Raw genomic sequence first — 24,001 nt, forward strand, 5'->3', positions numbered from 1 at the left:
TTCACCCAGGTAACACCTGCCACCGGTGTGGCACCAAGAACGAAGCAGCAAGCCACTCAACACCTCGAGAATTGTCATCGACGGACTCCGAGTCGTTCTACAGCGAGGCCTCCTGCTTTCTCTGCGACTATGTAGCTGCCAGAGAATGCAGTGCTGCCGAGGCCCTTCGAGCCAGGCTCCGTGCCTATCCCGAGTGCCCACCACGAAACCGGCCTGCACCCGATACGCCGTCTCCCACGACAAGCTACACTACGGCGGAATCTGGCCTGGATGACGTTGATGCAAGGAAGTTTTCAGATGGCAGTGCCACGGATTACTACCTGCCGAGGACTGCTTTCGAAGGCAGGAAGCAGGGAAGTCCGTACTGGCTTCGTGGCACGCCAAAGCACGAAGACTCGGGGTCGACGGAATCGGACACCAGCGTGGAGGAGAGGCTGAGAGCAACCCTGGCCGAGCTCAGGCAGCGGTTGGAAGAAGCCGACAAGGTGTGGTAACTTGGTTCAAGAGAAAGTTATATTTGTAGTCAGACTTCCATTTAGAAAACCTTGTCTGAACAAAATCTTTGTAATTTAACAGTTTTGTGCTGTGGTTTAGATTTTAATAAAATTCTTATGGATTGTACCCAATCGAGCGGTCTTCCTAGAAGATGAAAAATACAGCTCAAATTGGTCTAGAAGGAATCTATGTCTCACGGGGGACCTTTCTTGTAATGATATTGCAAGCGGGTGTCAAAAAAAGAATAGAGGGAATGGTACAAAGCAGTGTTGCGCGGCGTCTGTCACAGTGCAGAGTTGATGAATGCTTCAATTGATGCATCGAATAGATTGTAACATGTCACACTGCTCCGGTAGCTTTTCTCATGGGACCAATAAGTGTGCTTCTTGGGCTGTGTTTCAATTCTTAGACAGCATCGCAGGCAGTCTAGGCAGACAGCTTCAAAGGCAGCACCGAGCCCTTGGTGTCCGAGAAATGGAACACGTCTGGACGGCTTCTATGCGACGAAGCGCCACCTCGCGTCGAAAAGAGAAAGCTAAGAGAGACAAACATAACTGTTGTATTTTCTGGCTTATTTCGTGTTGAAACCCAAAAAGCAAACATTACTCACGTTGAGCATATGGGAAAGCGTCTGCTTGTGTGCAGACGACCATTCTGGTGAGATCCGATCTATCTGAGCGATTCGCTGAGCCGCCATCTTCGATTGTTTGTAAATTTGAGACTAAAAATTCGCTCGCACCTCTTGCAACTAAGCGACGCTCCATTGGCTGCCACTGGCAAGAATAATTTAGTCCACCTTCCTTGAAGAGGCAGAAAGTCGTGCCGTGGGCTTATTCAGGCAGTCTGTGCCCGGTTTTCAGGCAAGGCTGAGTGCCATTGTTTATAATCTTAGTTTTTCGATTTTACAACTCCCGAATTATACAGGGGTTTCGCGTGGTCTGCCGAAAGTCGTATAATCGGGATTCCACTGTAGTGGCACTCCCGGCTTTTGTTAGCTGCAAGACAGTGCCGCGCACTGCTGTAAATAACAAGGGAAACATATGCGCAACCATTGCTTATGCTTCTTTTTAAGGCACCACCAGAGATGTGCTTAAATATCCCCTCTCTTTCTTTTCATGTCAGTTCTCTGTTTCACTACTATGGACTGAAGTGTGGCATCGCTTTTTTTCTAGTATGATGACTGCTTTTGAGCAATCGCTCGTGATAGCCATGTTATGTTGCTACAAATCTGACCACGAAATTAATGTTGTCTCTGACATAAGTGTTTGAGAAAAAATTGCGTCGATTCGACGCAAACTGTACACTCTGGAAACGAAAGTACGCGCATTACTCGGCTCTAAATTTTTCCATTTCATTCTGTGAGTACTTTACATGAGCAGTTTTGAGTAGTGCAAAGAAAAATCAAAAGTGCACAGTCGACAGAAAGCAGCTAAAAAGTAAGCACTATTTGCACCAGCTTTCCAGGAACGACTTTGTGCACGTGACCATCGTTGGGCACGTGCTCTCTTGGCGCAAACAGCACGGCGGGAATGTTGTTTTTACGGGAGAGTGGTTTGTGGGCTTGTGGATACCGTCACCTAATTTTTGTTTATTATTGAAGTGGTGACGTGCGGTGCGGTCAATACCGGTGTGATAATATAAAATATTTAACCTGTGTGCGTTTGGCGAGTTGAGTTGCTGTTGCATTTTTCTGCAATGAGGTTTTCCTTCTTTTAACACGTAAGTGTTTGCCTGGGTCCACCATGACTCCGCTGGCAAAAAGGAAAGGAGCTGTCGCGGGGCGTCGAATCAGCGGCTTCTTGATCCGCACCGCGTGGCAATAAGCACTAAACCGTCATTGTCAAGAGTGTTAACGGCAAGCAATTTATTTACACCATATATCGTTTTGCAGTCCTCAGAGATTCGCAACTTCCGTGCGTTTTTTAATCAGTAGTGAGATGGCGCGACGAGCTCGTGTGGTGTTGGGGCATTTGAGCGTGCTCTGGAGGTCGTTGCCTCGCTCCTCTATGCCTTCCGCGTTTCAATGAGTGCTGCATCCACGCAGTTTGGTCACTCCTGCATGCCCGCTTATCAGACTCTCAATTCAGGAGAGCACAAAGGTCACTCCGCTCGCTGCCGCAGCCACGTTTACCAAAGGAGCACGCTGCTCGCACACGAAAAAGTAAGGATTGTGACTGTTGTTCACGCTTGTCCTGTGGATACTTGCCTGTCCTGTGTATACTTGTCCGGTGTTTTTGTTTAAAAAGCACGTTTTAAAAGGCCCTGCAACACTTTTTGAGCATGGTCAGAAAACGCTGCCAATCGATATAGAGGCTCCCAACAACACGCGAGTCAAGTATTATTAGGCAGCAAGCGCCCTGGAATTCATAAGAAATTATAAAAGACACGTTTCTCTTTTGTGTTATGCTGATTTCTAGAAGGAGAGAGCAGCCACATTTCTTTTTTCTTTTATAGCTTGCCGGTGACGAGAGGCCACCACGCAAGCGACCACGTCCAGTGAAGAAGTCTGGTACGTTTTCGTAATGGCCTTTACCACTACCGCCAAATGGCCTAATGATTAACACTGCCATCCTTTAGTGTAGGGGCATAGACAACTGGCTAGTTGGTAATTGTTGTTGAATATTTGAAAAGCTGCGTGAAAAGACAACAAAAATTGAAGGACAGTGCTGTGGCGTATTTTTCGATGTCTACTTGTCTATGTCGTATTTAGTTCTGTTTTAGGATCTTCAAGGGTCTCTTCAGTGACTAATGTCAGTGAGGACGCCAGATAGAAAAATAAAATACTTAAATTACCATATAATGCCTAGCAAGCATCCCCACCCGTTCGAACGCCCCCCTCCCTTTTTGAGGAGGTCTTGGGATACCCAGAAAAATGTGTTTCATGTATATTCTTCATCAACACAGAATAAAGTCGTGAGATCGAATCCCGACTGCGGTGGCTGTGTTTTCGATGGGGGCGATTCTTCTTCAGGCCTGTGTCCACGTTAATTTAAGGTCCACGTTAATGAAACCCAGGTGGTCGAAATTTCTGGAGCCCTCCACTACGGCACGTCTCATAATCGTATCATGACTTTGGGACGTTGAACCCCAGCTATGATCATTACGAACACAAAGTGCAGAAGTTACATAACGAGGCACTATACATTCAGGTTTTGATGTCTTGTTCTGATACCTGTCACTCTGTTGTCATTACTCTGTTAGTAATTGTTGCTGTTCTTGTGGCTTCTTTTTTTTTTTTTTTCCTTGGCTTTATTTGCCATTTCCTTATCCAGTGCTGCTCTCGCCTTCTGCTCGTGCCATCAAACGGGCTGGTAGCAGCGGTGCCTCCAGGAAGCGTCTTCGTTCCGAAACTGAGGGTGAGTTCTCTTGTTCTGAAACTGGCACTTTCCAAAGGCATGTGCCTCAGTATCTTTTTAGTGAAACTGCTGCTTAAATGAAACTGCTTCTAATACTGGTTTTGTACTAATAGCGGTTCATCTCTCAACAAACACTACTCTTGTCAAACAAAACACATTCTCCTGGTCCCTTAAGGTTCCATTTAACGAGAGTATACCTCATCGGGAATGTTATGGAGTTCCCAAGTTAGGTCTTATAAGTGCGAGTTTCTGTGTACACTTGATACCATTTCGTATGGTATCTTCACCAGGAGAATGAAGAAGGGGGCAAGATGCTGAGCAAGGGACCTGCGATCGAAGCACGGAAGGTTCTCTGCTTTGAATCGAGAGCCCTGCATGGTGTTCGAGCCACTTACTTCGTAGTGGTATTCAAGAATGGAGTGGCAAGTTTCGCTCGATTCTTGGCTGCGGCAGCTAGATTTTAACTGTGGGCCAACCTCGTGAAGTGACGGTGCCTTTGTTTCAAAGCATTGTCTTCCGGCGGAGGTTGGTTGCCAAACAGTGAATGCTCTGTGTAAAGTCACTATAGCAGTTCTATTTTCAGTTTTTCTTTTCTCTTTTTCAGTTTTATTCATGTGTAGAAGTTTTCATAATTTTTTGTTGACACATTACATTCTAACAGATTAAAAAAATGAGGAGATCGGTCTGCCACCAATGCAATGCTCTGAAGAAGGCCCATAGAGTAAAATTTAAAAAAATGAAATTACTATAGCCAGCAGTAGCAAGATTTATAGTGATGCCTGAGCCCCTTTGATGGTGTTGCAAGTGTGTGCAAGTTTTACATGTCTGCACATGTAAAGCAAGTATGGCAATGTAAGGATAATGTGGCTTGGCAAAAGTAACAGTGCTTAGGCAACTGCCAGGTATTTCATAATGCTGGTATGATGGCCATCACCAGTGGCATTGCAGGCGTCTTTCCTCAGCGGTACGTGCAATGGGACCTACAATACAGTGAACGCCCACTGAAGAGATACTGACGTAATTTTCGCCGCCGAAATTTTCACCCATACTGACAGATCAGGTGCTGAAAACTTCAACACAACCATCATTCTAGACGGAAACTAGCGGAACATAATAAATTTCACGAGTTTTTCACAAACTACCCCGTCTAGCAGCTGTATTCTGACCTAGAAGAGGTGGAGTTTATCGTCACTGGAAATGGACCTGCCAACTGTTCCAGCCGTCACCCGCGGCTCTCAACCCACTCAGCTCCCTCTACGGTTCCTAGAACTACTCCGAATGGCACTGGTAGTGAATAGTGCTGCCTACCCGGTGGCATAGAGCAACACTCTTGTATAGAGGGTCTTGAGCGGAGCCCCCGAAGAGCAACGCACATCTTAGTGCCTTTGTGGAAGGGGGATAGAAGTAGCAGGGCAGGAAAATGTGCACCCTGCATCTACCGCGGTGACCCTTGACGTCACGACTCACGCTGCCCATTCTCCGAAATATGCAGCCAACTGTTCAAAATACTTAGCAAACTGTTTTTCAAATCATTTGCATTTTCCACGTATAATTTAGATGTTTAAATCATTTTTTTTTCTATTTTTGTTTGTTGTCCTTCGAAGAAAACCTCAGGGACCAGCAAATCAGTCCCGTTTATCAGACCTTTGAATTCATCAATTTGAAACATTACCAAGCTTGGGTAACCTCAGAATTTGAATGCCTGTCAGGCAGGGATAGTAGTAGTACAAGCGAAGGCCAGCTGAACACACCACTCTTGGTTCTAATCTAAATTTGTCGTTCACTGCAGTGGCAGATGTTTCTCTAGTTATTGCACCAAAGCACAGAGGAAAAGGTTGCACGCAACCTGAGCTGTACACTTTGTGTGTGTGTGGGTATCCCCTGATGTAACAGCTGTGCAGACCAGTATGGAGCTGGCATTCCTGATGCTAAGTTCATTCTGTTGCTAAGAAAAATCTTTTCTGTTTGTGCATGCTTCTATGTCGGCATCAGTCTGCTCCGATCGAAGGCCTATTTCATTGCACAAAAGCACACACACACGCACACACACACGCGCACACACACAGAGAGAGAGAGAGACAGATACATATATATACATATATATAAGGGAAAGAAGTGTATAGCTAAGGGCTCGTTTTTCCGTGTTTTGACACAAAATTAATGAGATCTAACAGACAGTAATGCCAAGCAATGTATAGGGGAAGTTATTAAAACCAATAGAATGTAAATAAGAAGAAAGAGAAGTGGGTGAAAAAATAACCAGCCGTGAGCAGGATTCGAACCTACGACCTTCGAATAACGCGTTCGAACGCGTTATTCGAATCCTGCTGACGGCTGGTTATTTTTTCACCCACTTTTCTTTCTTCTTATTTACATCCCATTGGTTTTAATAACTTCCCCTATACATTCCTTGGCATTACTGTCTGTTAGATCTCATTAATATATATATATATATATATATATATATTGTGAGCGCTGATTGTGTTGCTCATCATTTTCACTTTCACCTGCGCATACAAAGCACCGTGATCATCATCATCGTAGCGGCTCGCTGCTTGTTCGGTTGCTGGCTCGCGCGTCTGGGTTGACAATAAAACGGTCGCTCCTTCGTACCTGACGTCGTCTCACAAGTGGTGGAGCGTGCTGTGATTCCCAAGTCCTCCTGCACTACCGGTCACCCCTGGAGCTCCGATCAGGTCGACGGCTGTGCTTGCCAACAGTGATGGCGCAAAACGACCCACCCCCTACCGCCTTCTTCGCACCACCCGCTCAGCCTGCTGGGCCTCACCACACCGTGAGTACCTCGCAACGAGACCCTCCAGTGTTTTCTGGCCTTCGCGGTGAGGACGTAGAAGAATGGCTGGACAGTTACGACCGTACCAGTGCTTGCAATTACTGGGATGAGGCACATAAGCTGCGCTATGTACCCTTTTATCTGAAGGAGGTTGCTAAGACGTGGTATCATAACCACGAACGCGACTTTCCTGATTGGTCAGCATTCACGGTGCAGCTGCGTCAAATATTCGGCACTTCTACAGGACGCTCTGAGGTAGCTAAACAGAAGCTCGCTACCCGCATCCAGGGGCCTGACGAATCGTACACATCGTACATTGAAGACGTTCTGGCCCTCTGCCGCCGCGCCCAAAAGGACATGCCGGAGGCCGATCGTATTCGGCAAGTAATGAAAGGCATCAACTCCGTCGCCTTTAATGCTCTTGTCATGCAGAGCCCGACAACAGTTCAGGACATTATTACCACCTGCCAGCGCCTGGACGCACTTTACTCAATGCGCCTTCCACACGCCTCCTATGACACTCGTCTTACTGGCGAGCATGAGCTGCGAGCTCTAATTCGCACCATAGTGAGAGAGGAACTTCACAGCCTTGTTCCTGCCAGCGCACCGACTTCACCTGCCCGCTCACCCCCTCCTAACCTGCGGGAAATTATAAAGGACGAATTGGCGTCGATGACGAGCGTCGCACGTGCCCCGCCTCCTGTGCCCTTACATGTGCCTACGTATGCCGAAGTCGTGTCACGGCCTCCTCCACCTACTCCACCTGTAACTACGGACGTCGTATACGACCATTTGGCCGCGATGGCAGCCAAGGCACCACCACAACCACACTTCCCTGCCTGGCGCCCTACGCGCCCCGTCTGTTACTACTGTGGCATAAGAGGACATATCTCCCGCTTTTGCCGTCGGCGCCAGCAAGATGAACGACGAGGTTATTCTTCGTACGAGAGTGACCGGGCTGCGAGGTCTGACCCCTACGTTCCAGGAACCTACATTCCCTCGTCACGACGTTCGCCTTCGCCTCCTTTGTCCCACGGTGAACCTCGTTCTTCCCGCTCACCCCGCCGTCGTTCACCATCGCCCTTCCGCCGTACTACTTCGCCTTTACGTTCTGCCCTGATGCCCCTCGACAGCCACTCGGAAAACTAGCAGCTGCAGTTTTTGGAGGAGAAACTGCCTGTCGTCGAAGTGTCCCAATTCCTCCTGCGCGCCCTGCAAATTTACTAACTGTTTGTGTAGAAGGCATTTCGGTTGACGCACTCGTGGACACTGGAGCAGCCATTTCGGTCATTGATCGCGAACTATGTCATCGTCTACGAAAAGTGCAAACTCCATATGTTGGTCCGGTGTTATGTGGTGCTAATGAAAATAGAATTTACCCTATTGGACAATGCACTGTTCGTGTTCTGATCGACGGAATTCGTCACCATATACAATTGGCTGTGCTTTCTTCATGTGCTCATCCGATTATATTGGGCTGGGACTTCCTGTCAGCCGCTTCCGCTGTCATTTCGTGTGGTCCGCCCGTTATTCGCATTACGGACACTGAAAATTCTAGTGCTTACGATTTTTCGTCGCCTCACCTTGTTGCAGCTGCAGACTTTGTACTGCCCCCGGCCCAAGAACGTATCCTCACCATTAGATCCAGCGATACCATTGACGGTGACGCAGTGGTTGTCCCCGATCAGCGCTGCATTTTCCGTGGAATCGCCATCGCATGTTGTCTAGTGCGGTTTTCGCGTGGTCATGCCAGTCTCACCGCCTACAACACGACAACAGAGCCACAACTACTGCCAGAGGGGTCCACTGTTGCCAGCCTTATCGACATAGCACCGGTATGTGTCGTCACTGTATCGTCTCCGCCGTCAGTCGCTAAGTGTACGCCACCAGGAGGCTCATCTAATGCGCTTAAAGCCACTTTGAGTCCATATCTCACTCCAACGCAAACTAATGACTTAATGGCCCTTTTAACAAAACACAAGACTTGTTTTGACGTTTGTTCGGATGGCTTAGGTCAAACTACGGTGACCTCTCATCACATCGCCACAGACGGTTCTCGTATTATCCGCCGTCGCCCTTACCGCGTGTCGTCTTCAGAACGCAAGGTCATCGAGGAACAAGTCAATGACATGCTCGCACGCAACGTTATCAGACCTTCCACAAGCCCTTGGTCTTCTCCTGTTGTCCTAGTTAAGAAAAGGGACGGATCAGTGCGATTTTGCGTTGATTACAGGGCACTAAACAAAATTACGCGCAAGGATGTATATCCTATGCCTCGAATTGACGATGCACTTGACACCTTACAGGGTGCAGAATATTTCTCAAGTCTCGACCTACGATCTGGGTATTGGCAGATCCCGATGCATGAGTCTGATAAAGAGAAGACAGCGTTTGCTACTCCTGATGGTCTCTTCGAATTCAATGTGATGCCTTTTGGGCTCTGCAATGCCCCAGCCACATTTGAGCGGATGATCGATACGGTGCTGCGTGGCCTAAAATGGAAGACCTGTCTTTGTTACCTGGATGACATCGTCATCTTTTCATCCAGCTTCTCGCAACACCTAGAACGTCTAGACGAGGTGCTCACATGTCTAGCCAAAGCCGGTCTCCAGCTAAATACCAAGAAGTGTCGGTTTGCGAGCCGCAGCATCAAAGTGTTAGGCCACGTTGTCAGCAAGCTTGGCATCGAACCTGATCCCGACAAAGTGGCCGCTGTGCTGCACTTTCCTAAGCCCACCACGCTCAAAGACCTTCGCAGCTTCCTCGGCTTAGCCTCTTACTTCCGCCGTTTTGTCCGTGATTTTGCCACTATCGCGGCTCCTCTTCACAAACTCCTGACCACAAGTGCATCATTTCTTTGGACAGATGACTGTGAAGCTGCTTTCCAGACCCTGAAGCGATGCCTCACGTCAGGGCCAGTTCTTCGCCATTTTGATCCCACAGCCCCTACTATATTACACACTGACGCAAGTGGGCACGGAATCGGCGCTGTTCTGCTGCAGCGTGACCAGGCTTCACAAGAGCAAGTCGTGGCTTACGCGAGCCGTACTCTCTCCCCAGCGGAACGCAATTACAGCATCACTGAACAGGAATGTCTCGCTATCGTATGGTCCGTGCAAAAATTTCGCCCCTATTTGTATGGCCGCCGCTTCACGATCGTCACGGATCATCATGCGCTCTGTTGGTTGTCATCATTAAAAAACTTGTCAGGACGCCTCGGTCGTTGGGTGCTCCGACTGCAGGAGTATGACTACAGTGTCACATACCGGTCGGGCCGCAAACACCAAGATGCCGACGCTTTGTCACGCTGTCCGCTGTTGCAAAATCATGACGCATCTACCTGCTGCGCAGCACCTCCCAGCCAAGAGACCACGCAGATGACCAGTCTTAGTCCCATCGAGCCCACTGCACCGGATGACTTCCTTCAATCCGCAGACCTCACCTCGCTCCAACGTGCAGACACATACTGCCGTACAATCATCGATCGGCTCACCGGCTCATCTCGTGCTCCCAACAGCCGCTTGCGACGACAACTCACGCGTTTCAAACTTCATGACGGAACGCTACTTCGACAAACTTACCATCCTCTCGGTAGCCGATGGGTCCCGGTCATACCTCGCTCACTTCGACTCCAAGTCTTAGAAGCCTTTCATGACGACCCGACGGCTGGCCACTTGGGTTTTCATAAAACCTACGATCGCATTAAGACTCGCTGCTTCTGGCCTGGCCTCTCCACTAGTGTTTCCAGGTACGTCACTTCCTGTTCATCATGTCAACACCGAAAACGTTCGACATCTCTTCCCGCCGGCCCTCTACAGCCTCTCCCGTGCCCATCCGCTCCCTTCGAGTTCGTCGGCATAGACTTATACGGACCCCTTCCGCTTACCGCCGCCGGTCACCGCTGGATTGTTACTGCCGTAGACCATCTTACTCGCTACGCTGAGACGGCAGCTCTTCCTACTGGAGCTGCCAGCGAAGTAGCCGACTTTGTTCTGCGTGCCATTATCCTGCGCCACGGCGCCCCTCGTGTTCTCCTGAGTGACCGTGGCAAGACATTTCTTTCTCGTGTGCTCGCTGAAGTTTTACAGGCCTCTGACACAATCCATAAGACCACCTCGGCATATCATCCGCAAACCAATGGTCTTACTGAGCGTTTTCATAGAACTTTGTCAGACATGATCTCTATGTATGTCCAACCCGATCACAAGAACTGGGACACAATACTACCTTTCGTCACGTTTGCCTATAACACTGCCATACAACGCACTACAAGTTACAGCCCGTTTTTTCTTGTGTATGGCCGTGCACCATCTTTTGTTCTAGACACCAGCTTTTTGTCCACGCCTTCTGTCCCATCTGCGTCCCTTCCGGAAGAATTCGCTGCCCGTGTCAACCACTGCCGCACAATCGCCCGCGCCAACACCTCTACCATTCAGGCCCAGCGAAAAGTTCGTTGTGATGCGACACGTCGAGTTGTGTCATTCTACCCAGGCGACGAAGTGCTCCTCTGGACACCTGTTCGCACACCCGGCCTCTGTGAAAAATTCATTCACAGATACCTGGGTCCTAACACCGTGCTTGAACGAACATCAGCCGTAAATTATCGCGTCGCGCCGGTTACTTCGGCTTCTGATCGCCGTCGTCGCGGGACCGAGATCGTCCATGTGTCTCGCCTGAAACCTTATATCCAGCGCTCATACACTTACTAAATGAACGTCTTGCAGACCGCTTTCGTGTAGGGGGGAAATAGTGTGAGCGCTGATTGTGTTGCTCATCATTTTCACTTTCACCTGCGCATACAAAGCACCGTGATCATCATCATCGTAGCGGCTCGCTGCTTGTTCGGTTGCTGGCTCGCGCGTCTGGGTTGACAATAAAACGGTCGCTCCTTCGTACCTGACGTCGTCTCACAATATATATGTATATATATATGCACTGACCATCTATTTCATTGCACTGAAATATATACTATATACAGATGATAAGATTACTGGTGACACCATCAGATTAGAGCATACTTGCAGTGCCATTTAGAAGTAACATTAAACAATACCAACATAAACTCTACATTGTCAAATGTGGATCTTGATGACTCCTACCCTAATTCTTCCAGTTTCTAGTGTTGTGATAGATGCAAATTTGATTATTGTTGTTAGTATGCTTTGTGAGGAAGATAAATTGTAGTGTTGCATGTTTACTACACATGGAAATTTTGATGCATGCATTATAATGCTTCAGAGCATCATTATTTTTATTATGGAGAAGCAAAGAAATGGAGCATACTTGTGTGGAACACAAGTGAAAGTACAATTAACAAACAAACGAAAATCGCCAAGGACATTACACATTAAAGTTTAAATGTGCGGCTTTAGCATTTTTCGCGTGCTCTCGGGTCTATAAAAGTGTGTGGCTATTGACTTCTTTATCACCCCATTTTAAGAGATGCGTGCTTCAAACTTTACCGTTGGTGGCGTTAGCTTAAAGGATGTTAAGAACATGTACAAGATTTTATGGGTAGCGATTCATGCTGCAGCGGGTGTCATTCCTAGCTTCGAATGCCAAGTAAACCAAGACGGAACTAGTGTTAGCAAAGAGACCCTTCGATGCACTGTACACTAACGTTGCTTCTTGGTTACAATACTTTCGCACTCATGAAGGCTCTCGTACACCTTTTATGACCCATGTTCGTGGAGCCGAATGCTGCGAACTCGTTCACGGCATAATTTTTGCCAACACAGCCTCATAAAATGTAAGGCCCAGGGAACGGCCAATTCATTTTTTGTTAGAACTGTTAAAGGGTGTAATGAATTGTCTGCCATGCAAGTGTGCTGTAAGAATGAAGCATTGTTTATGTCGTTTCTGTAACCCCCCTGCTGTTACGCCTTTGGGCAATGCGGGGTAAGCATTGAATAAAGAATAAATAAAGAATAAAGTGGAGTGCCATGTACTCTAACCTCCAAGCCATACACAGAAGGAAGGGATGTTGCCAGACTAATGAGCTAATTAATTCAGCAACATTTTGATCTGCACAATGGCAGCACAAAAACAGGAACACAGATGGTTGCAGCTCGGCTGTAAAACATTTAGATCCAACACTGTAGATGTCGTGTTGCAATGGTTGACTGAAAATTCTGTGGACCGCTTACGGATGTCGCAGGAGACGAGTCATCACCTGACGTCAGCATGTCTCCGCACGCCGAGCGCGTGCTTCGGCGCTTGCACGAGCAGCACGTGCGGTTTGCCATCCAGGCGTCCTCGTCGGCTTCAGATGTGGCTGTCGACGCTGAGCAGCTTCAGCGGAAGTACGAGGAGCTTCGAGAGAGGCACGCACGCAAGATGGAGCAACTGCAGAGGGACCTGGCACGCTCCCGCCGCCTGGTGAGGAAAACACCCCAGTTGTTTGTCGGCACAAAATAGTAGTGCTGTAAAATATCTTTAATTCAAAAGTTGGGACTCTGAAAAATCTTTTAATCAAGTGAGCTTTTGAATGGACAAAATGGACAAAGAATGGCATGCATGGAACTTTGAAACATTAAAAGTGGTCAGAGGTGAGCGTCTGCTGTGCTGACCAGTTTCCGGCTCCAGGGGTAATGTTTGGTTCCAATTTTGTTGCTAACACAAGGGAGCAGTAAGCCTAGCTGCTGCCAGCAAAAAAAAAAAAAGTCCTGCGGAAAAGAAGATGTCCTTCACTGCAACATAGCGGGGACACGCAGGCAGCATGTCGCATGCTCATTGCAGCGTCAGCGCGTCATGATGCGACCGTTCGCCCATTCTTTCTGGTAAAATAAAGAACTAAAAAATGGCCAGTGTAACAGAATTTGCGATGCATTTTCGCTGGAAAATACGATCATTTGAGGTTTTCAAATCGAGTTTTTGAAGTAGGCATTGCTGGCAACAACTCTGCCAGCAGTGGAAGTGCTCCAATTGTTAGACCAATCGCCAATCGGAGGTACGCATACATAGGCAATCCTGTTAGACTGTCCTTTATTAATTTTTTTATGTTCCCAGGAACAATGGGTAAATCATTGCATGCTGATCTTGTGAGAAGCTCACTACTGCATTGCAGTGAAGCATGTCTTTTCCACAGGTGCACATTCTAGTTAATTAAAGGACCCCTTTTTTCTTTTCCCTCTGGCAGCAGTATTTGTTGTCACTCATTCACATCGATTCATCGCATTGCCCTGTGGCTTCTAAGGGCTGTCGTTTCCGTGAACTTGCAGAGAAATGATTTGGAATTGGCACATGGCACTAAATGTTCTTAGAATAACCGGGCAGTTTCTGATGGCTGCTTCAAATTATCCACTCATACTTACCTTGAAAAACATGGGACCACTGGAATCCCTTTAGATTGTAGCGGCGAGAGAAGAGAGACGTGAGATGACGTCAAAGGCGGCCGATGGGGCCGTGCCGATCTCGCCACTTTATTGCAGGCCTGAAGCGGAGCCACGTCGACTACCAGCGTCCAAACCGCCAGGCCAGAAGCTCGTTCTAAAACTCGCGCAGCTCGAGCTAGCATCAGCTGCGCGAGAGGCGCGGCGCGGTGATGAAGAAATGATGATGGTGATGATGGCGCTACAGGGCTCCCCCCCTAGCGCTTTGCGCGATTTGAAGGCATGTGAAAAAGAAAGAGAAAGAGACTATATACATGAACGACAATCCGCAAGGTGTCCGTTTAGGAAGTCCAGTTTGTCAACGTGTAGTGACCATCGGGAACCAGTGGGTCTCTGGTGGGCGACACTGGGAATGGCGCAGCGGACGAGGGTGGCCAGGCCGACACGCTGTTGGAAGGAGCGGGCGAGGGTCGTGATGAAGGGACACCCTTGTCGACAGCGAGCCCCAACAACAAGGTGAAAAATGGCCAAGGGCCGAGAACACACACTGGCCGCCCCGGCGCGGCCGATTGTCGCGCGCACTTGGACGCTGATGCTCAAAAAATGAACTGCAGCATGAGCGCAGCACGGCCAGTTCAGAGGGTCCAGCGTTACCTCCACGTTGGAGCTGGTGGGGACGACGACAGGGAGTGCGGTAAACCCTGGCAGTGCGCCCACCGTGCCGGTACCGTCGCTTCCGGTGGCACATCACCGGGCGCGGCGGCCGCCTGGTCGGCCGAGCAGGGTGCAGATAAGTCTGAAACGGTGCGCTCTGGACCGACGAAGTGCGACATGGTTTACAGTGACAACGAGCCGGCCCAGAGGGCACTGACAGACTGCTTTTCTCGACCTCTGACGACGCGCGACGCGTAGGCGTACGCCGATGAATTGCGCGCTGTTCGAGCCAAACCCGACGTCCGGTGATGCGAGACCGAGCGGCGGGCATGCGGCGTCACAGCCGTCATGGGTCGTCGACGGCGCCGAAATGCTCGAGCACGCGCACGCAGTGGCAGGCGGATGGCCCAACTGCGCATCCGTTGGGGCACGCACGGTGTGCTCCACCCGCGGTGAGCCAGGCGTGCGGCCCTCGGGACCCCCTGACATCGCCACAGCATCACGCACGTCCAGCCGTGCATGCCCAGGGGCCTGAACCCCCGCAGGACACATCGAGAATGATGTCAGTAGGCGCCGGCAGTCCACGAGGCCCTGAGCAGCAGGCACCGGTGTGCAGGGGAAACTGATGGCGTGAAGTGTCACAGTGGGCTCTGGGTCCACAGTGCGAGTGGTGCCGCGGGCCTCCACAGGCGCCGGGACAGGCGGGGAGTCTGCAGGAAGGTAAGCTGGCCCAGCCGAGGTCGTCATGGAGTCTGGTGGGGCCACGGTGTCACGTGCCGTCGCTTTCGTAGAAAACGTGCAGGTCGCAGGTACGTGTGATGAAGCTCTGCACGGGGGCTCTGAGGGAATGTACCTCTCGGAGGGAAGGTCAGTCGCAGTGGGGGAGTCTTCTACCTCGCGGTCGTGATCAGGTGCAGGAGTGGATGTTTCTGCGACCGGATCAGGTGTAGAAGTAGTCGAAGCCGGGGTACCGAGGTAGCGGTCAATGGAGGGCTGCGGACCGGTTCGTACCTTGCTCTGTGACGCCGGGGAAACCTGCCTGGTGCGGGTAAACGGAAGCGGACGGTATGTGTTGCCGCTGCGGGCGAGCACCGCAGTGCAGAGGGCATCGTAAGGCTGCGGGCTGGTGCTTGAAGTGGCAGCGAGATGGCGCAACTCTACCGGGAGGGCGTCGAGAAGAATGGCGTGCATCAGCAGCTGGTCCGTGATGCGATTCACCGCAAGAACGGCGTCGAGCTGCATAAACCATACCTTGGGGTAGGTCGATTGGAACGGTGGCACTGGCGGGCAGAGTTGCGGGAACATGGCAGCGGGCCGTTCGGCGAAGGGCGTGTTCTCCGGGTCACCAATGTAGCGGCGAGAGAAGAGAGACGTGAGATGACGTCGAAGGCGGCCGATGGGGCCGTGCCGATCTCGCCACTTTATTGCAGGCCTGAAGCGGAGCCACGTCGACTACCAGCGTCCAAACCGCCAGGCCAGAAGCTCGTTCTAAAACTCGCGCAGCTCGAGCTAGCATCAGCTGCGCGAGAGGCGCGGCGCGGTGATGAAGAAATGATGATGGTGATGATGGCGCTACAAGATTAAGTGGCATTTCAAAATAACAGAGTTCAAATTAATGCAGTTTGATTGAATATATGTACATTGTTTTTTGTTAGCATGTACTATACATGTCAAATGGAACAAACAGCGGCAAGCATTTGCAGTGGTGCAGTGCACACCCTCCTGTCATCACCATAGACAGGCACAGATACGTGCAGTGCTGCCAGACTGTATGCACGTGCCTGGTTATTGTCAGGACTGGAGGGCGCGCACTGTACCACTGCCAATGCTTGCCACTGCTCGCATTTTATATGGTATGCATGGTACACCCTTAAAAATCTTCAATTGAGGATGGATGTGGCAGTGGGAATGGCAAACTTGGTCAAAATTAAAAAAAAATATTGAAAGTGCGTTCACCTTCCAGTGAATGCTTACAGGCTGTGAAGTTTTTGAACAAACTGTATTCTGAACCTGCAGGGTCAGTCACCAGAATTTTCTTTTCTGGAGAAGCTCTTACAAAAAGTGAGGTCGCGTAGGCAGGAAGACAACTTATGCACATGCATTTTGTTTTGATTATGTTTGCTCTAAGAAAAGCAACGAGAAGGAAAGACGAGAGGGAGGGGAAGAAAGAACTTTTGTTTCTTGTCCTCCCACTCCCCTTATCGCCCCAGTCACTCTGTATGAAAGCACGGCCTTCAATTAAATGTTTTAGCCTGTAGCAGTTATTACAACCTATGAGGTCACCCGCTAGATTACAAGCATCATGAAAAGAGCAGAAAGGCTAATCTGAAGTTGGGCCCACATTCCTGTAAAGGTTTGCTGGGGGTGTTTTTTGGGCTCTAAATATTTTAGAAGCACAGGAAGCAGTAACTAGCAACACTAAAATACTGCCATGCACATTTATTTCTTCATTGTTATGTGATCAAACTTCACTCTCGAAAAATTGCTTGCACCTCGGCAATGTTTGTGAAATGTTTTTGAAATTTCGAAATGTTTGCCATACTTCGTGGCTGCTTTTTAGATGGTTTTGATAATGCTGCGTGTGTGGCACAATTAGTTGAGTTTATTCTGGAGATAACATGAGCACCAGCAAGAAAGCAGGAATTTTTATCACTCACGTATAAAAGATGTCTTTTGCCAATGATCAGATTACTTATAGCTGTATTCATTGCTGTCAGTGTACAGAGTTCATTTCTCAAACTTGCCAGTTAACTTAGTCTTTTTGGGGACGGGTTTGCCTAATAAAAAGATATGTCTCCACCAGCGTATGCGCCACCTTTTTTTACTATCACTACCACGCAATATTGTAGTACAAAAGCGCATTTATTACTCCTGGTATATATTAAACTCATATAGCAGAAAATTCATGGGTAGTGTAGCATTTTGCGTCACTAGCTTAGCCTTTGAGCAAAAAGATGCATCTTGAGGTGAGCCAACGTATTATTCCTTTTTTTTTTTGTTTGCAGAATGAGCTCGACGCACAAAGGCAGCTACACCAGGCCATCGATGCGCTGGAGAAGGACCGGCGGCAACAGGCTGCGCGGCTCAAGCGGCACCACGACGAACGCAGCCGGATTATGCGCTCTCGCCGCCTCTCCTATCAGCACCGCCAGCAGCAGGTCAGTTGGCATTGTGGTCTGTGCTGTGTTGGTATAGCGTAGTAGTGGAATGTTTCAGCCACTGCAGCGGTAGGCTTGGCAGTGCAGTGACAAAGCTTAGTTTGCCCTAATGCATGAAGAATTTGATGCACTCACTAACGAGGCTTAGGAAGATAGCTGGTGAAAGTCAAGTTATGCTGCACTGTTTCTCAGGTGCACAGCCTGCTTCTTCAGCAGCTGTGTGCTTGCAGTTTAGCTATTGTTCTTGGAAACTTGGATATGTATCACTTGATGAACGTACGAAGGCATCATTGTGGCATAGTGTAACTCTGCTTCACATTCTTTCTCCTTTTGTTGTGAGCTGTTGCCAAATTGTTTATTGGTCAAAAGTATTTGCCCCCCCCCCCCCCCTCCCCATTTTGCCATCAATCAAGAAGCAGCCCAGAACCACTGAAATTCACGATGTCGGAACGAACATTTTCGCAGAGATTGCAACAAATTAAGTCAGACATGCTCAATACCTGCACTACGAAACTTGAGGAGAAATGGTTGAGAATGTCTTAAGGAAAGAAAAGAACGGTGATGCTGTATGGCCATGTAAAGCATAATCATGCACAAAAATTTCCCATCACCAAGTATTGGCATGACAAAAAGAAATGCTAGCAGTGCGGCACCAGCGTGCTCTGCCCAACTGTTTGCATTTGTTTTTATCTTGCGCTTATGATGATGGTATGCAAGACGCTGGGCAGGTCACCGATTGAATCATGGCCGACTCTGAGGCCTTCTGATTACTGCATAGGTTAGAAGTATTCGAAAACAAATGCTTTCACCTTTTTTATAGTTATGGTATGTGTAACAAATATAACTATAATTACTGATCAGCTATCTTCTATTGGATCTATTTATATTCGGATTGAGGGAGTCTCCTGCTCTTCTGAGTATTTTGCTTCTGCTTCACTCTTGTGATGCAAAGGATATGGCCTTGACCAGTGATAAATTGCTGTTAGTGATCAAACGGAAACAGAATGAAATAGTTTAACGCTATCATGTGCATGCTTTGTGCTTGTAAAGTACCAATGAAGTGAAATTTGACTTAGTCATTTTGTTTTAGCATAACGACTGCTACAAGAAATTGCTTGTGATAACCACACCATGTCGCTGCAAATCTGGCTGCTAAAAGTGATGTTGGCTCTGATCTAAGTGTTCGAGTCAAAACTACACCAATTTGATACAAGTTGTCCATGCTGTAAACTAATGTATCTCCACTACTAGCGCCAAATTTTCCCAATTCAGCCCTTTACTATTGAACATTCTTTTGTATCTGTGTCTTCATTTGCTATTTTCGCACTGTGTCTTTGTGCAAAAGCGTGCCACCGTATTGTTTTTCCTTCCAAGTTGCCTTCTCTTCCACTTTGTGGGGACAGTGTACTAAATGTTTGTTGACTATTTCACTAATCTACCAAGGGCTAGGACCATGAAAAAGCATGAAACTGTAGTGAGAGAGATGAGACGTAGTGAAGGCGGCAGACGTGGCCGTGCCAATCTTGCCATTTTATTGGTAACTTCTTATCTTGGGAGCAGATACTAGCAACTTGATATTGTGATTCCACCTGAAGAAACCATGCCGACAGGTGCTGGTTCCAGTACTGAGGAAATGGACAGGGATGGCTGAACTCGCCACGTTGCTCGGGAAGGTTCTGGTTCCGAGAACTTGTACCGTTGGTCTGTTCCATGGTCACTTCTGCCATGGAAGCGTACGGCCACAGTCACGTCTGGGTCACCAAACTGTGGAGGTGTGCGACTTCACAGACCGGCGAAATTTCTGCATTTCTAGTCAGAGAGCAAGCCCAACACGACTGCTGTGATCAAAAGTATTTTAATGACTGACTCGAACGCTAGTGCGTGCAGGTCCGTGGCAGCGGCACCTGTTTCGTGCAAGAGCGAGCGTCTCATCTTTTACGCAATGCTGTTGCCACTACAAATCAAAGATAACAGAATCTGCTTAGCTGGCCACATTCTTCTCAATACTTTGCAGATGCTACAAGAAGAGTTCAAGGAGAGCATTCGTGCACGGAAGCAGGACCTCATTGACATCAAAGCTGCCGTGCGTGAGCGACAGGTCCGTGAGCAGGACAGGCATCGGGTGTACCTGGCTTCGCTCGAAAACTTGTATCCTTGGGGCATTGATGTGTTTATTTGCTTGGTGCTTGTTTTATGTGTTTGTTATTCAACACAGTTTACAGTGTTCATCGACTGCAAAGAGCCCGACCAAGAAAGAACACTGTGGTGTACAGAGTTGAACGTCGCACACTACTATGTTTGGCGTCTGTCATAATCGTATTATAGTTTTGGGACGTTAAATACCCCAAATTATTGTTGTTGCACGTGCAAAAGCACTGCGTTGTTATGCACATCAGCATGTGTGCCGAGGAATCTACCGTAAAAATCGACATATAGGTCGAATTAACAAACAAAACGCAATGAAAAGTCGAACGTCGTCTTACTTTGGTCATCGGTAGAAAAAAAATGTGGAAGTCTCTCAACAATAGGCAGCTGAAGTTGAAAGCCACCATCGCCATCGTGAGCATCAGGAGTGGCGCCGTTGGGAAAAGCTAGATAAGGCCTACAGTGTTCTAGCGACGTCATTTTGCCTGGGTTATCTGCTGTCAGTCTGCTGTTTTTTTTCTATTTCCTTCAGAAGTGAGTGGTAGTCAATGGCAGTTTACGATAAGCTTTAAGAAAAAAAGTTATCGAGTATGCCGAAGTGCACGGCAACCTGGCAGCACAATGGAAATTCGGTGCATTGGAGAAAAGCGTCCGATACCGGGGGAGCCAAAAGCAGTGCATCACATCCCGCAGCAACAAAAAAGAAAACAGTTTCGTGGGCGGACTACAGTGCACCCTGAACTGGAAACGCTACACGCTGAATTTGTCTGGGAGATACGTGCAAAGTTGCTACCTGTAACAGCGGAGTGCATTCGCATGAAAGCTCTCGAGATAGCGCGCGACTCTGGGCTCACGAGGGTGCAGTTCAAGGCATCGCCATTGTGGGTGCGCCAATTTACGGTGCGGAAGAGCTTTGCACTGAGGCTGCTTCTGTCTTTCCACAAATGCTTCATCAGTAACGCATTAGATGGAACACAGGACAATGCACTCTGGGACATTACTAGCGAAAAACAGACGTCATCGGAATCAAGTTTGGACGAGTCTGAGCCATAGCAGCTTTTGGCCTTCTGGCGTTTCACTACATAAAATTGGTGTCCAAATAAAAAGTATCACCTCTGTGCAGCTGGTTGTGTCGTACATTTACCAAGAGGAGGGTGCGGCGTGATACTTTACAATTCTTAAAGATTTCTTTTTCGGGGATTCAAAGTTTAGGGGGTCGACATATATTCTGGTTTTTATAGTAACTTCACTGGCACCGATTTCATATTGTCATTGCTGTGGCACTGGAAAAAAATTTTTGTCGTGTCTTTGTTGGCTTCAAGGAGAAAGAACGACGACTCCCCTGCAGATTGTTGCAACCTTACTTGAGGTACTTGTTGGGCACGGCCATTGTTAGGGGATTTCCACGTGTCACCCCCTTTGACTTCCTCCTTGACTTGTGATGCCACGCACTCCTGCAGCTACCAGACGCAGCTCTCTCTGCTCACAGAGTCGTTGGCCAAGGAGAAGGTCGAGATGAAGCAGCGAGCGGCAGCTCAGAGCAGGGTAAGTGAAATCGAGCGTGCCTCAAAAGTTCGTCTCTTCTGTAGTCTCTGGGGATACGACCTAGAGAGAAACGTGGTTCCACTGTTTGTATGAGTTTCGTAACGGGCACACTGCCATCATGGGTGTATGTTCTCACTGTGAGCGGCACTTTTCACTTGCCGTGATTGTCTGGTGTAGTTGTCAACCATGTTTTCTTTGGTTGTCATCTGAAAAAAAAAAAATTAAAAAATAAAAACTGCGGTGGGACGTAAACTGTCGAGTGCAGCGAGTTTCATTATGGCTTTTTCGTTCATCTCATCTCAGGTGCTGGAGCGAATGCGGCGCGACTTCAAGGAGCAGTTAGAAGCCGAGACGCAAAACCTGTACCGGTTAGTGGCCGAGCCGCAGGAAGGCTGGGTGTCCACGAACAAAACTGTGCCAAGCCAGAAGCGAAGCAGACGCGTCTGAGAGTTATCACTCTAGACAACAAAACCGCACAACTCTTTCATTTCGTGTCGTGTTTTACTGCCATGACCACTGCCCTCATTGATGCATTCATCACTATCATTGCCTTACTTTTTCCGCTTCAAAGCAGCCATATTGGCATCAGTTGGGGAAAAAATTATTTTATATGTGGGCTTTATGCCTTCTATTACTTCAACGGACTTAGGCAAATAAAAGAATATTTATTTTTCTTTGTCTCTTCATTTCTCGCATTGAGAGTGTACACGAAGTGAAATGTTCCCTTGTTGGGTTAATGAGATGTAACAGGCAATCATGCCTACGAAATTATAGGGGATGTTGTTAGAAGTTTTTGTTATGCAAGTGTGAAGAAATAAAAGTGTACCGAACCTGCGACCGGTAGTATGTGTGAATAAACAAAAGTGGAGAGAAAGATAACTTGCCGTGGGCAAAGACCGAACCTGCGACCTTCGCATAACGCGTTCGATGCCCTACCGGCCGCAGGTTAGATCCCTGCTCGTGGCAAGTTATCTTTTAGTCCACTTTTCTTTCTTCAAATTTACATTACAATTACTTCTAATAACATCCCCTATACTTTCATTGCCATGATAGTCTGTTAGATCTCGTTAATATTGTACCTAACAAAGAAAACGAGCCCTTAAATGTACACTTCTTGTTGGGTCAAGTAATTCGTGTACCTTTGTTTTCACATTTCAGTCTGTGTCACATCAGCGCGATATTGGCTTTCACACTTGCACCAGATCCCAGATCACCTTTATCATCCAGGCTCGTGGCAACAAGACATGGTTATCTATAAAATGTGCACGCAAGTTGTATCTAAAGTCTTGCCATCGCATTTCATTCCGCAAGCACAGTAAATCTAGTTATGAAAACTCACGGGACACAGAAAATGAATCTGTGATCTAGTTATGCAGAAGAAGTCTAAATAAATGAATAATCTTGGTGGTGAGCACATCTTTCTACCAGCTGAAACCTCTAATTGTCTGATCTGCGGTGCTCGCAGGTCAAACAGGAGTCCAGATTTTTCGCATGCCTCGTGTCCCGTAAATGCCTACTGCCAGGTTTACAGCCTAAACCCTTTCTTCAGGCACCAATCGATTGTGTCTGTCATTACCTAGCATGCAAGAAGCAATTTTGAAAATACATTGACGCCTCTTTGAATGGGTACTGAAGGGAAGAGCTATATGATCTGTGTTGTCAATTACGATTTTATAGTCGCATACAACTGACGAAGGCTGGTGAGGCCTCATCCAAATGAACGAAGTGCAACCGCTGATTGGCTCGGCAACTGAACGAACAGTCCCGCGCTCGTTCTCGGCTACATACTTAGGCAGCAGACTCACTGGCCGAGACATCACATTGTCGCAGTCTTGTACTAGTCTGCCTTTGAGGAAGAAATGCCACAGTCTTCAAAAGTTGTACTCAATGAACAACCTGATACCAAAAATGTGTGAGGTTGCCGAGTTTGTAGTGCTAATCCCCACATTACTGAACAGCAACCTCTAAATATCAGATTGTCTATTTTAAGCATCACATAAGCACAGCGAGTCCTAAAAAGGTTCTGTAGAGTTTGAAATGTCATATTGAAGTCGTTCAAACTGCGTGCAGCAGAGTGTAATCATGAGTTGTCGCCAGTGACGTTGTATCGCCCAGGTTGCATTCCAGTGTCCTAAAAATGGTGTCCTAGTGTGTCTTTTTATAGTCTAAAGACAGGCCCGTAGCTAGGAAGGGTGCCCTATGGGCCCGGTCTCCCTCCCCAAAATTCTCGGGAAGGGGTGTTATACCGTGGACACAATAAGAACAGCCATTTTTAAGGCCTTCAACAAGTCCCCCTCTCCCACCCTGAAAACAATTCCTGGCTACGGGCTAGCTTACAGCATTCGTGGCAGTCCAGTCAAAGCTACCTTATTGTACAAGCATGTTTAGGTGCTTGTAGTGCGGCAATGGATGCCTGATTACTAACTGAGGAATGAATGTAGTATTTGCAAATTGGGTCGGTTGGTACACAGTCAATGCAAAGTATGGTGATCTTGCACGAACAAATAAGGATATCATGGACGT

General features: G+C 48.0%; 1 protein-coding gene across 2 annotated transcripts in view; it reads left to right on the forward strand.

Annotated features, from left to right (window-relative positions):
* The window catches only part of LOC119179692 (uncharacterized), a 31,725-nt gene extending 9,574 nt beyond the window's left edge, over nt 1-22,151 (forward strand). The window contains exons 4-11 of one of the 2 annotated variants that reach the window (XM_075869319.1): nt 10-485; nt 2,950-3,004; nt 3,768-3,851; nt 12,803-13,023; nt 17,636-17,788; nt 19,803-19,936; nt 21,394-21,478; nt 21,782-22,151. In XM_075869319.1, coding sequence (XP_075725434.1) covers nt 10-485; nt 2,950-3,004; nt 3,768-3,851; nt 12,803-13,023; nt 17,636-17,788; nt 19,803-19,936; nt 21,394-21,478; nt 21,782-21,925 — 1,352 coding nt within the window. In that variant the 3' untranslated portion in view covers nt 21,926-22,151. Of the gene's footprint in view, nt 1-9; nt 486-2,949; nt 3,005-3,767; nt 3,852-12,791; nt 13,024-17,635; nt 17,789-19,802; nt 19,937-21,393; nt 21,479-21,781 lie in introns of both variants that reach the window. The other variant, XM_075869318.1, reaches the window with a different exon arrangement.
* The last annotated feature ends 1,850 nt before the right edge of the window (nt 22,152-24,001 follow it).

The sequence above is a fragment of the Rhipicephalus microplus genome, chromosome 7 (genome assembly GCF_043290135.1).
Source record: "Rhipicephalus microplus isolate Deutch F79 chromosome 7, USDA_Rmic, whole genome shotgun sequence".
Classification (NCBI taxonomy): Eukaryota; Metazoa; Arthropoda; class Arachnida; order Ixodida; family Ixodidae; genus Rhipicephalus; species Rhipicephalus microplus.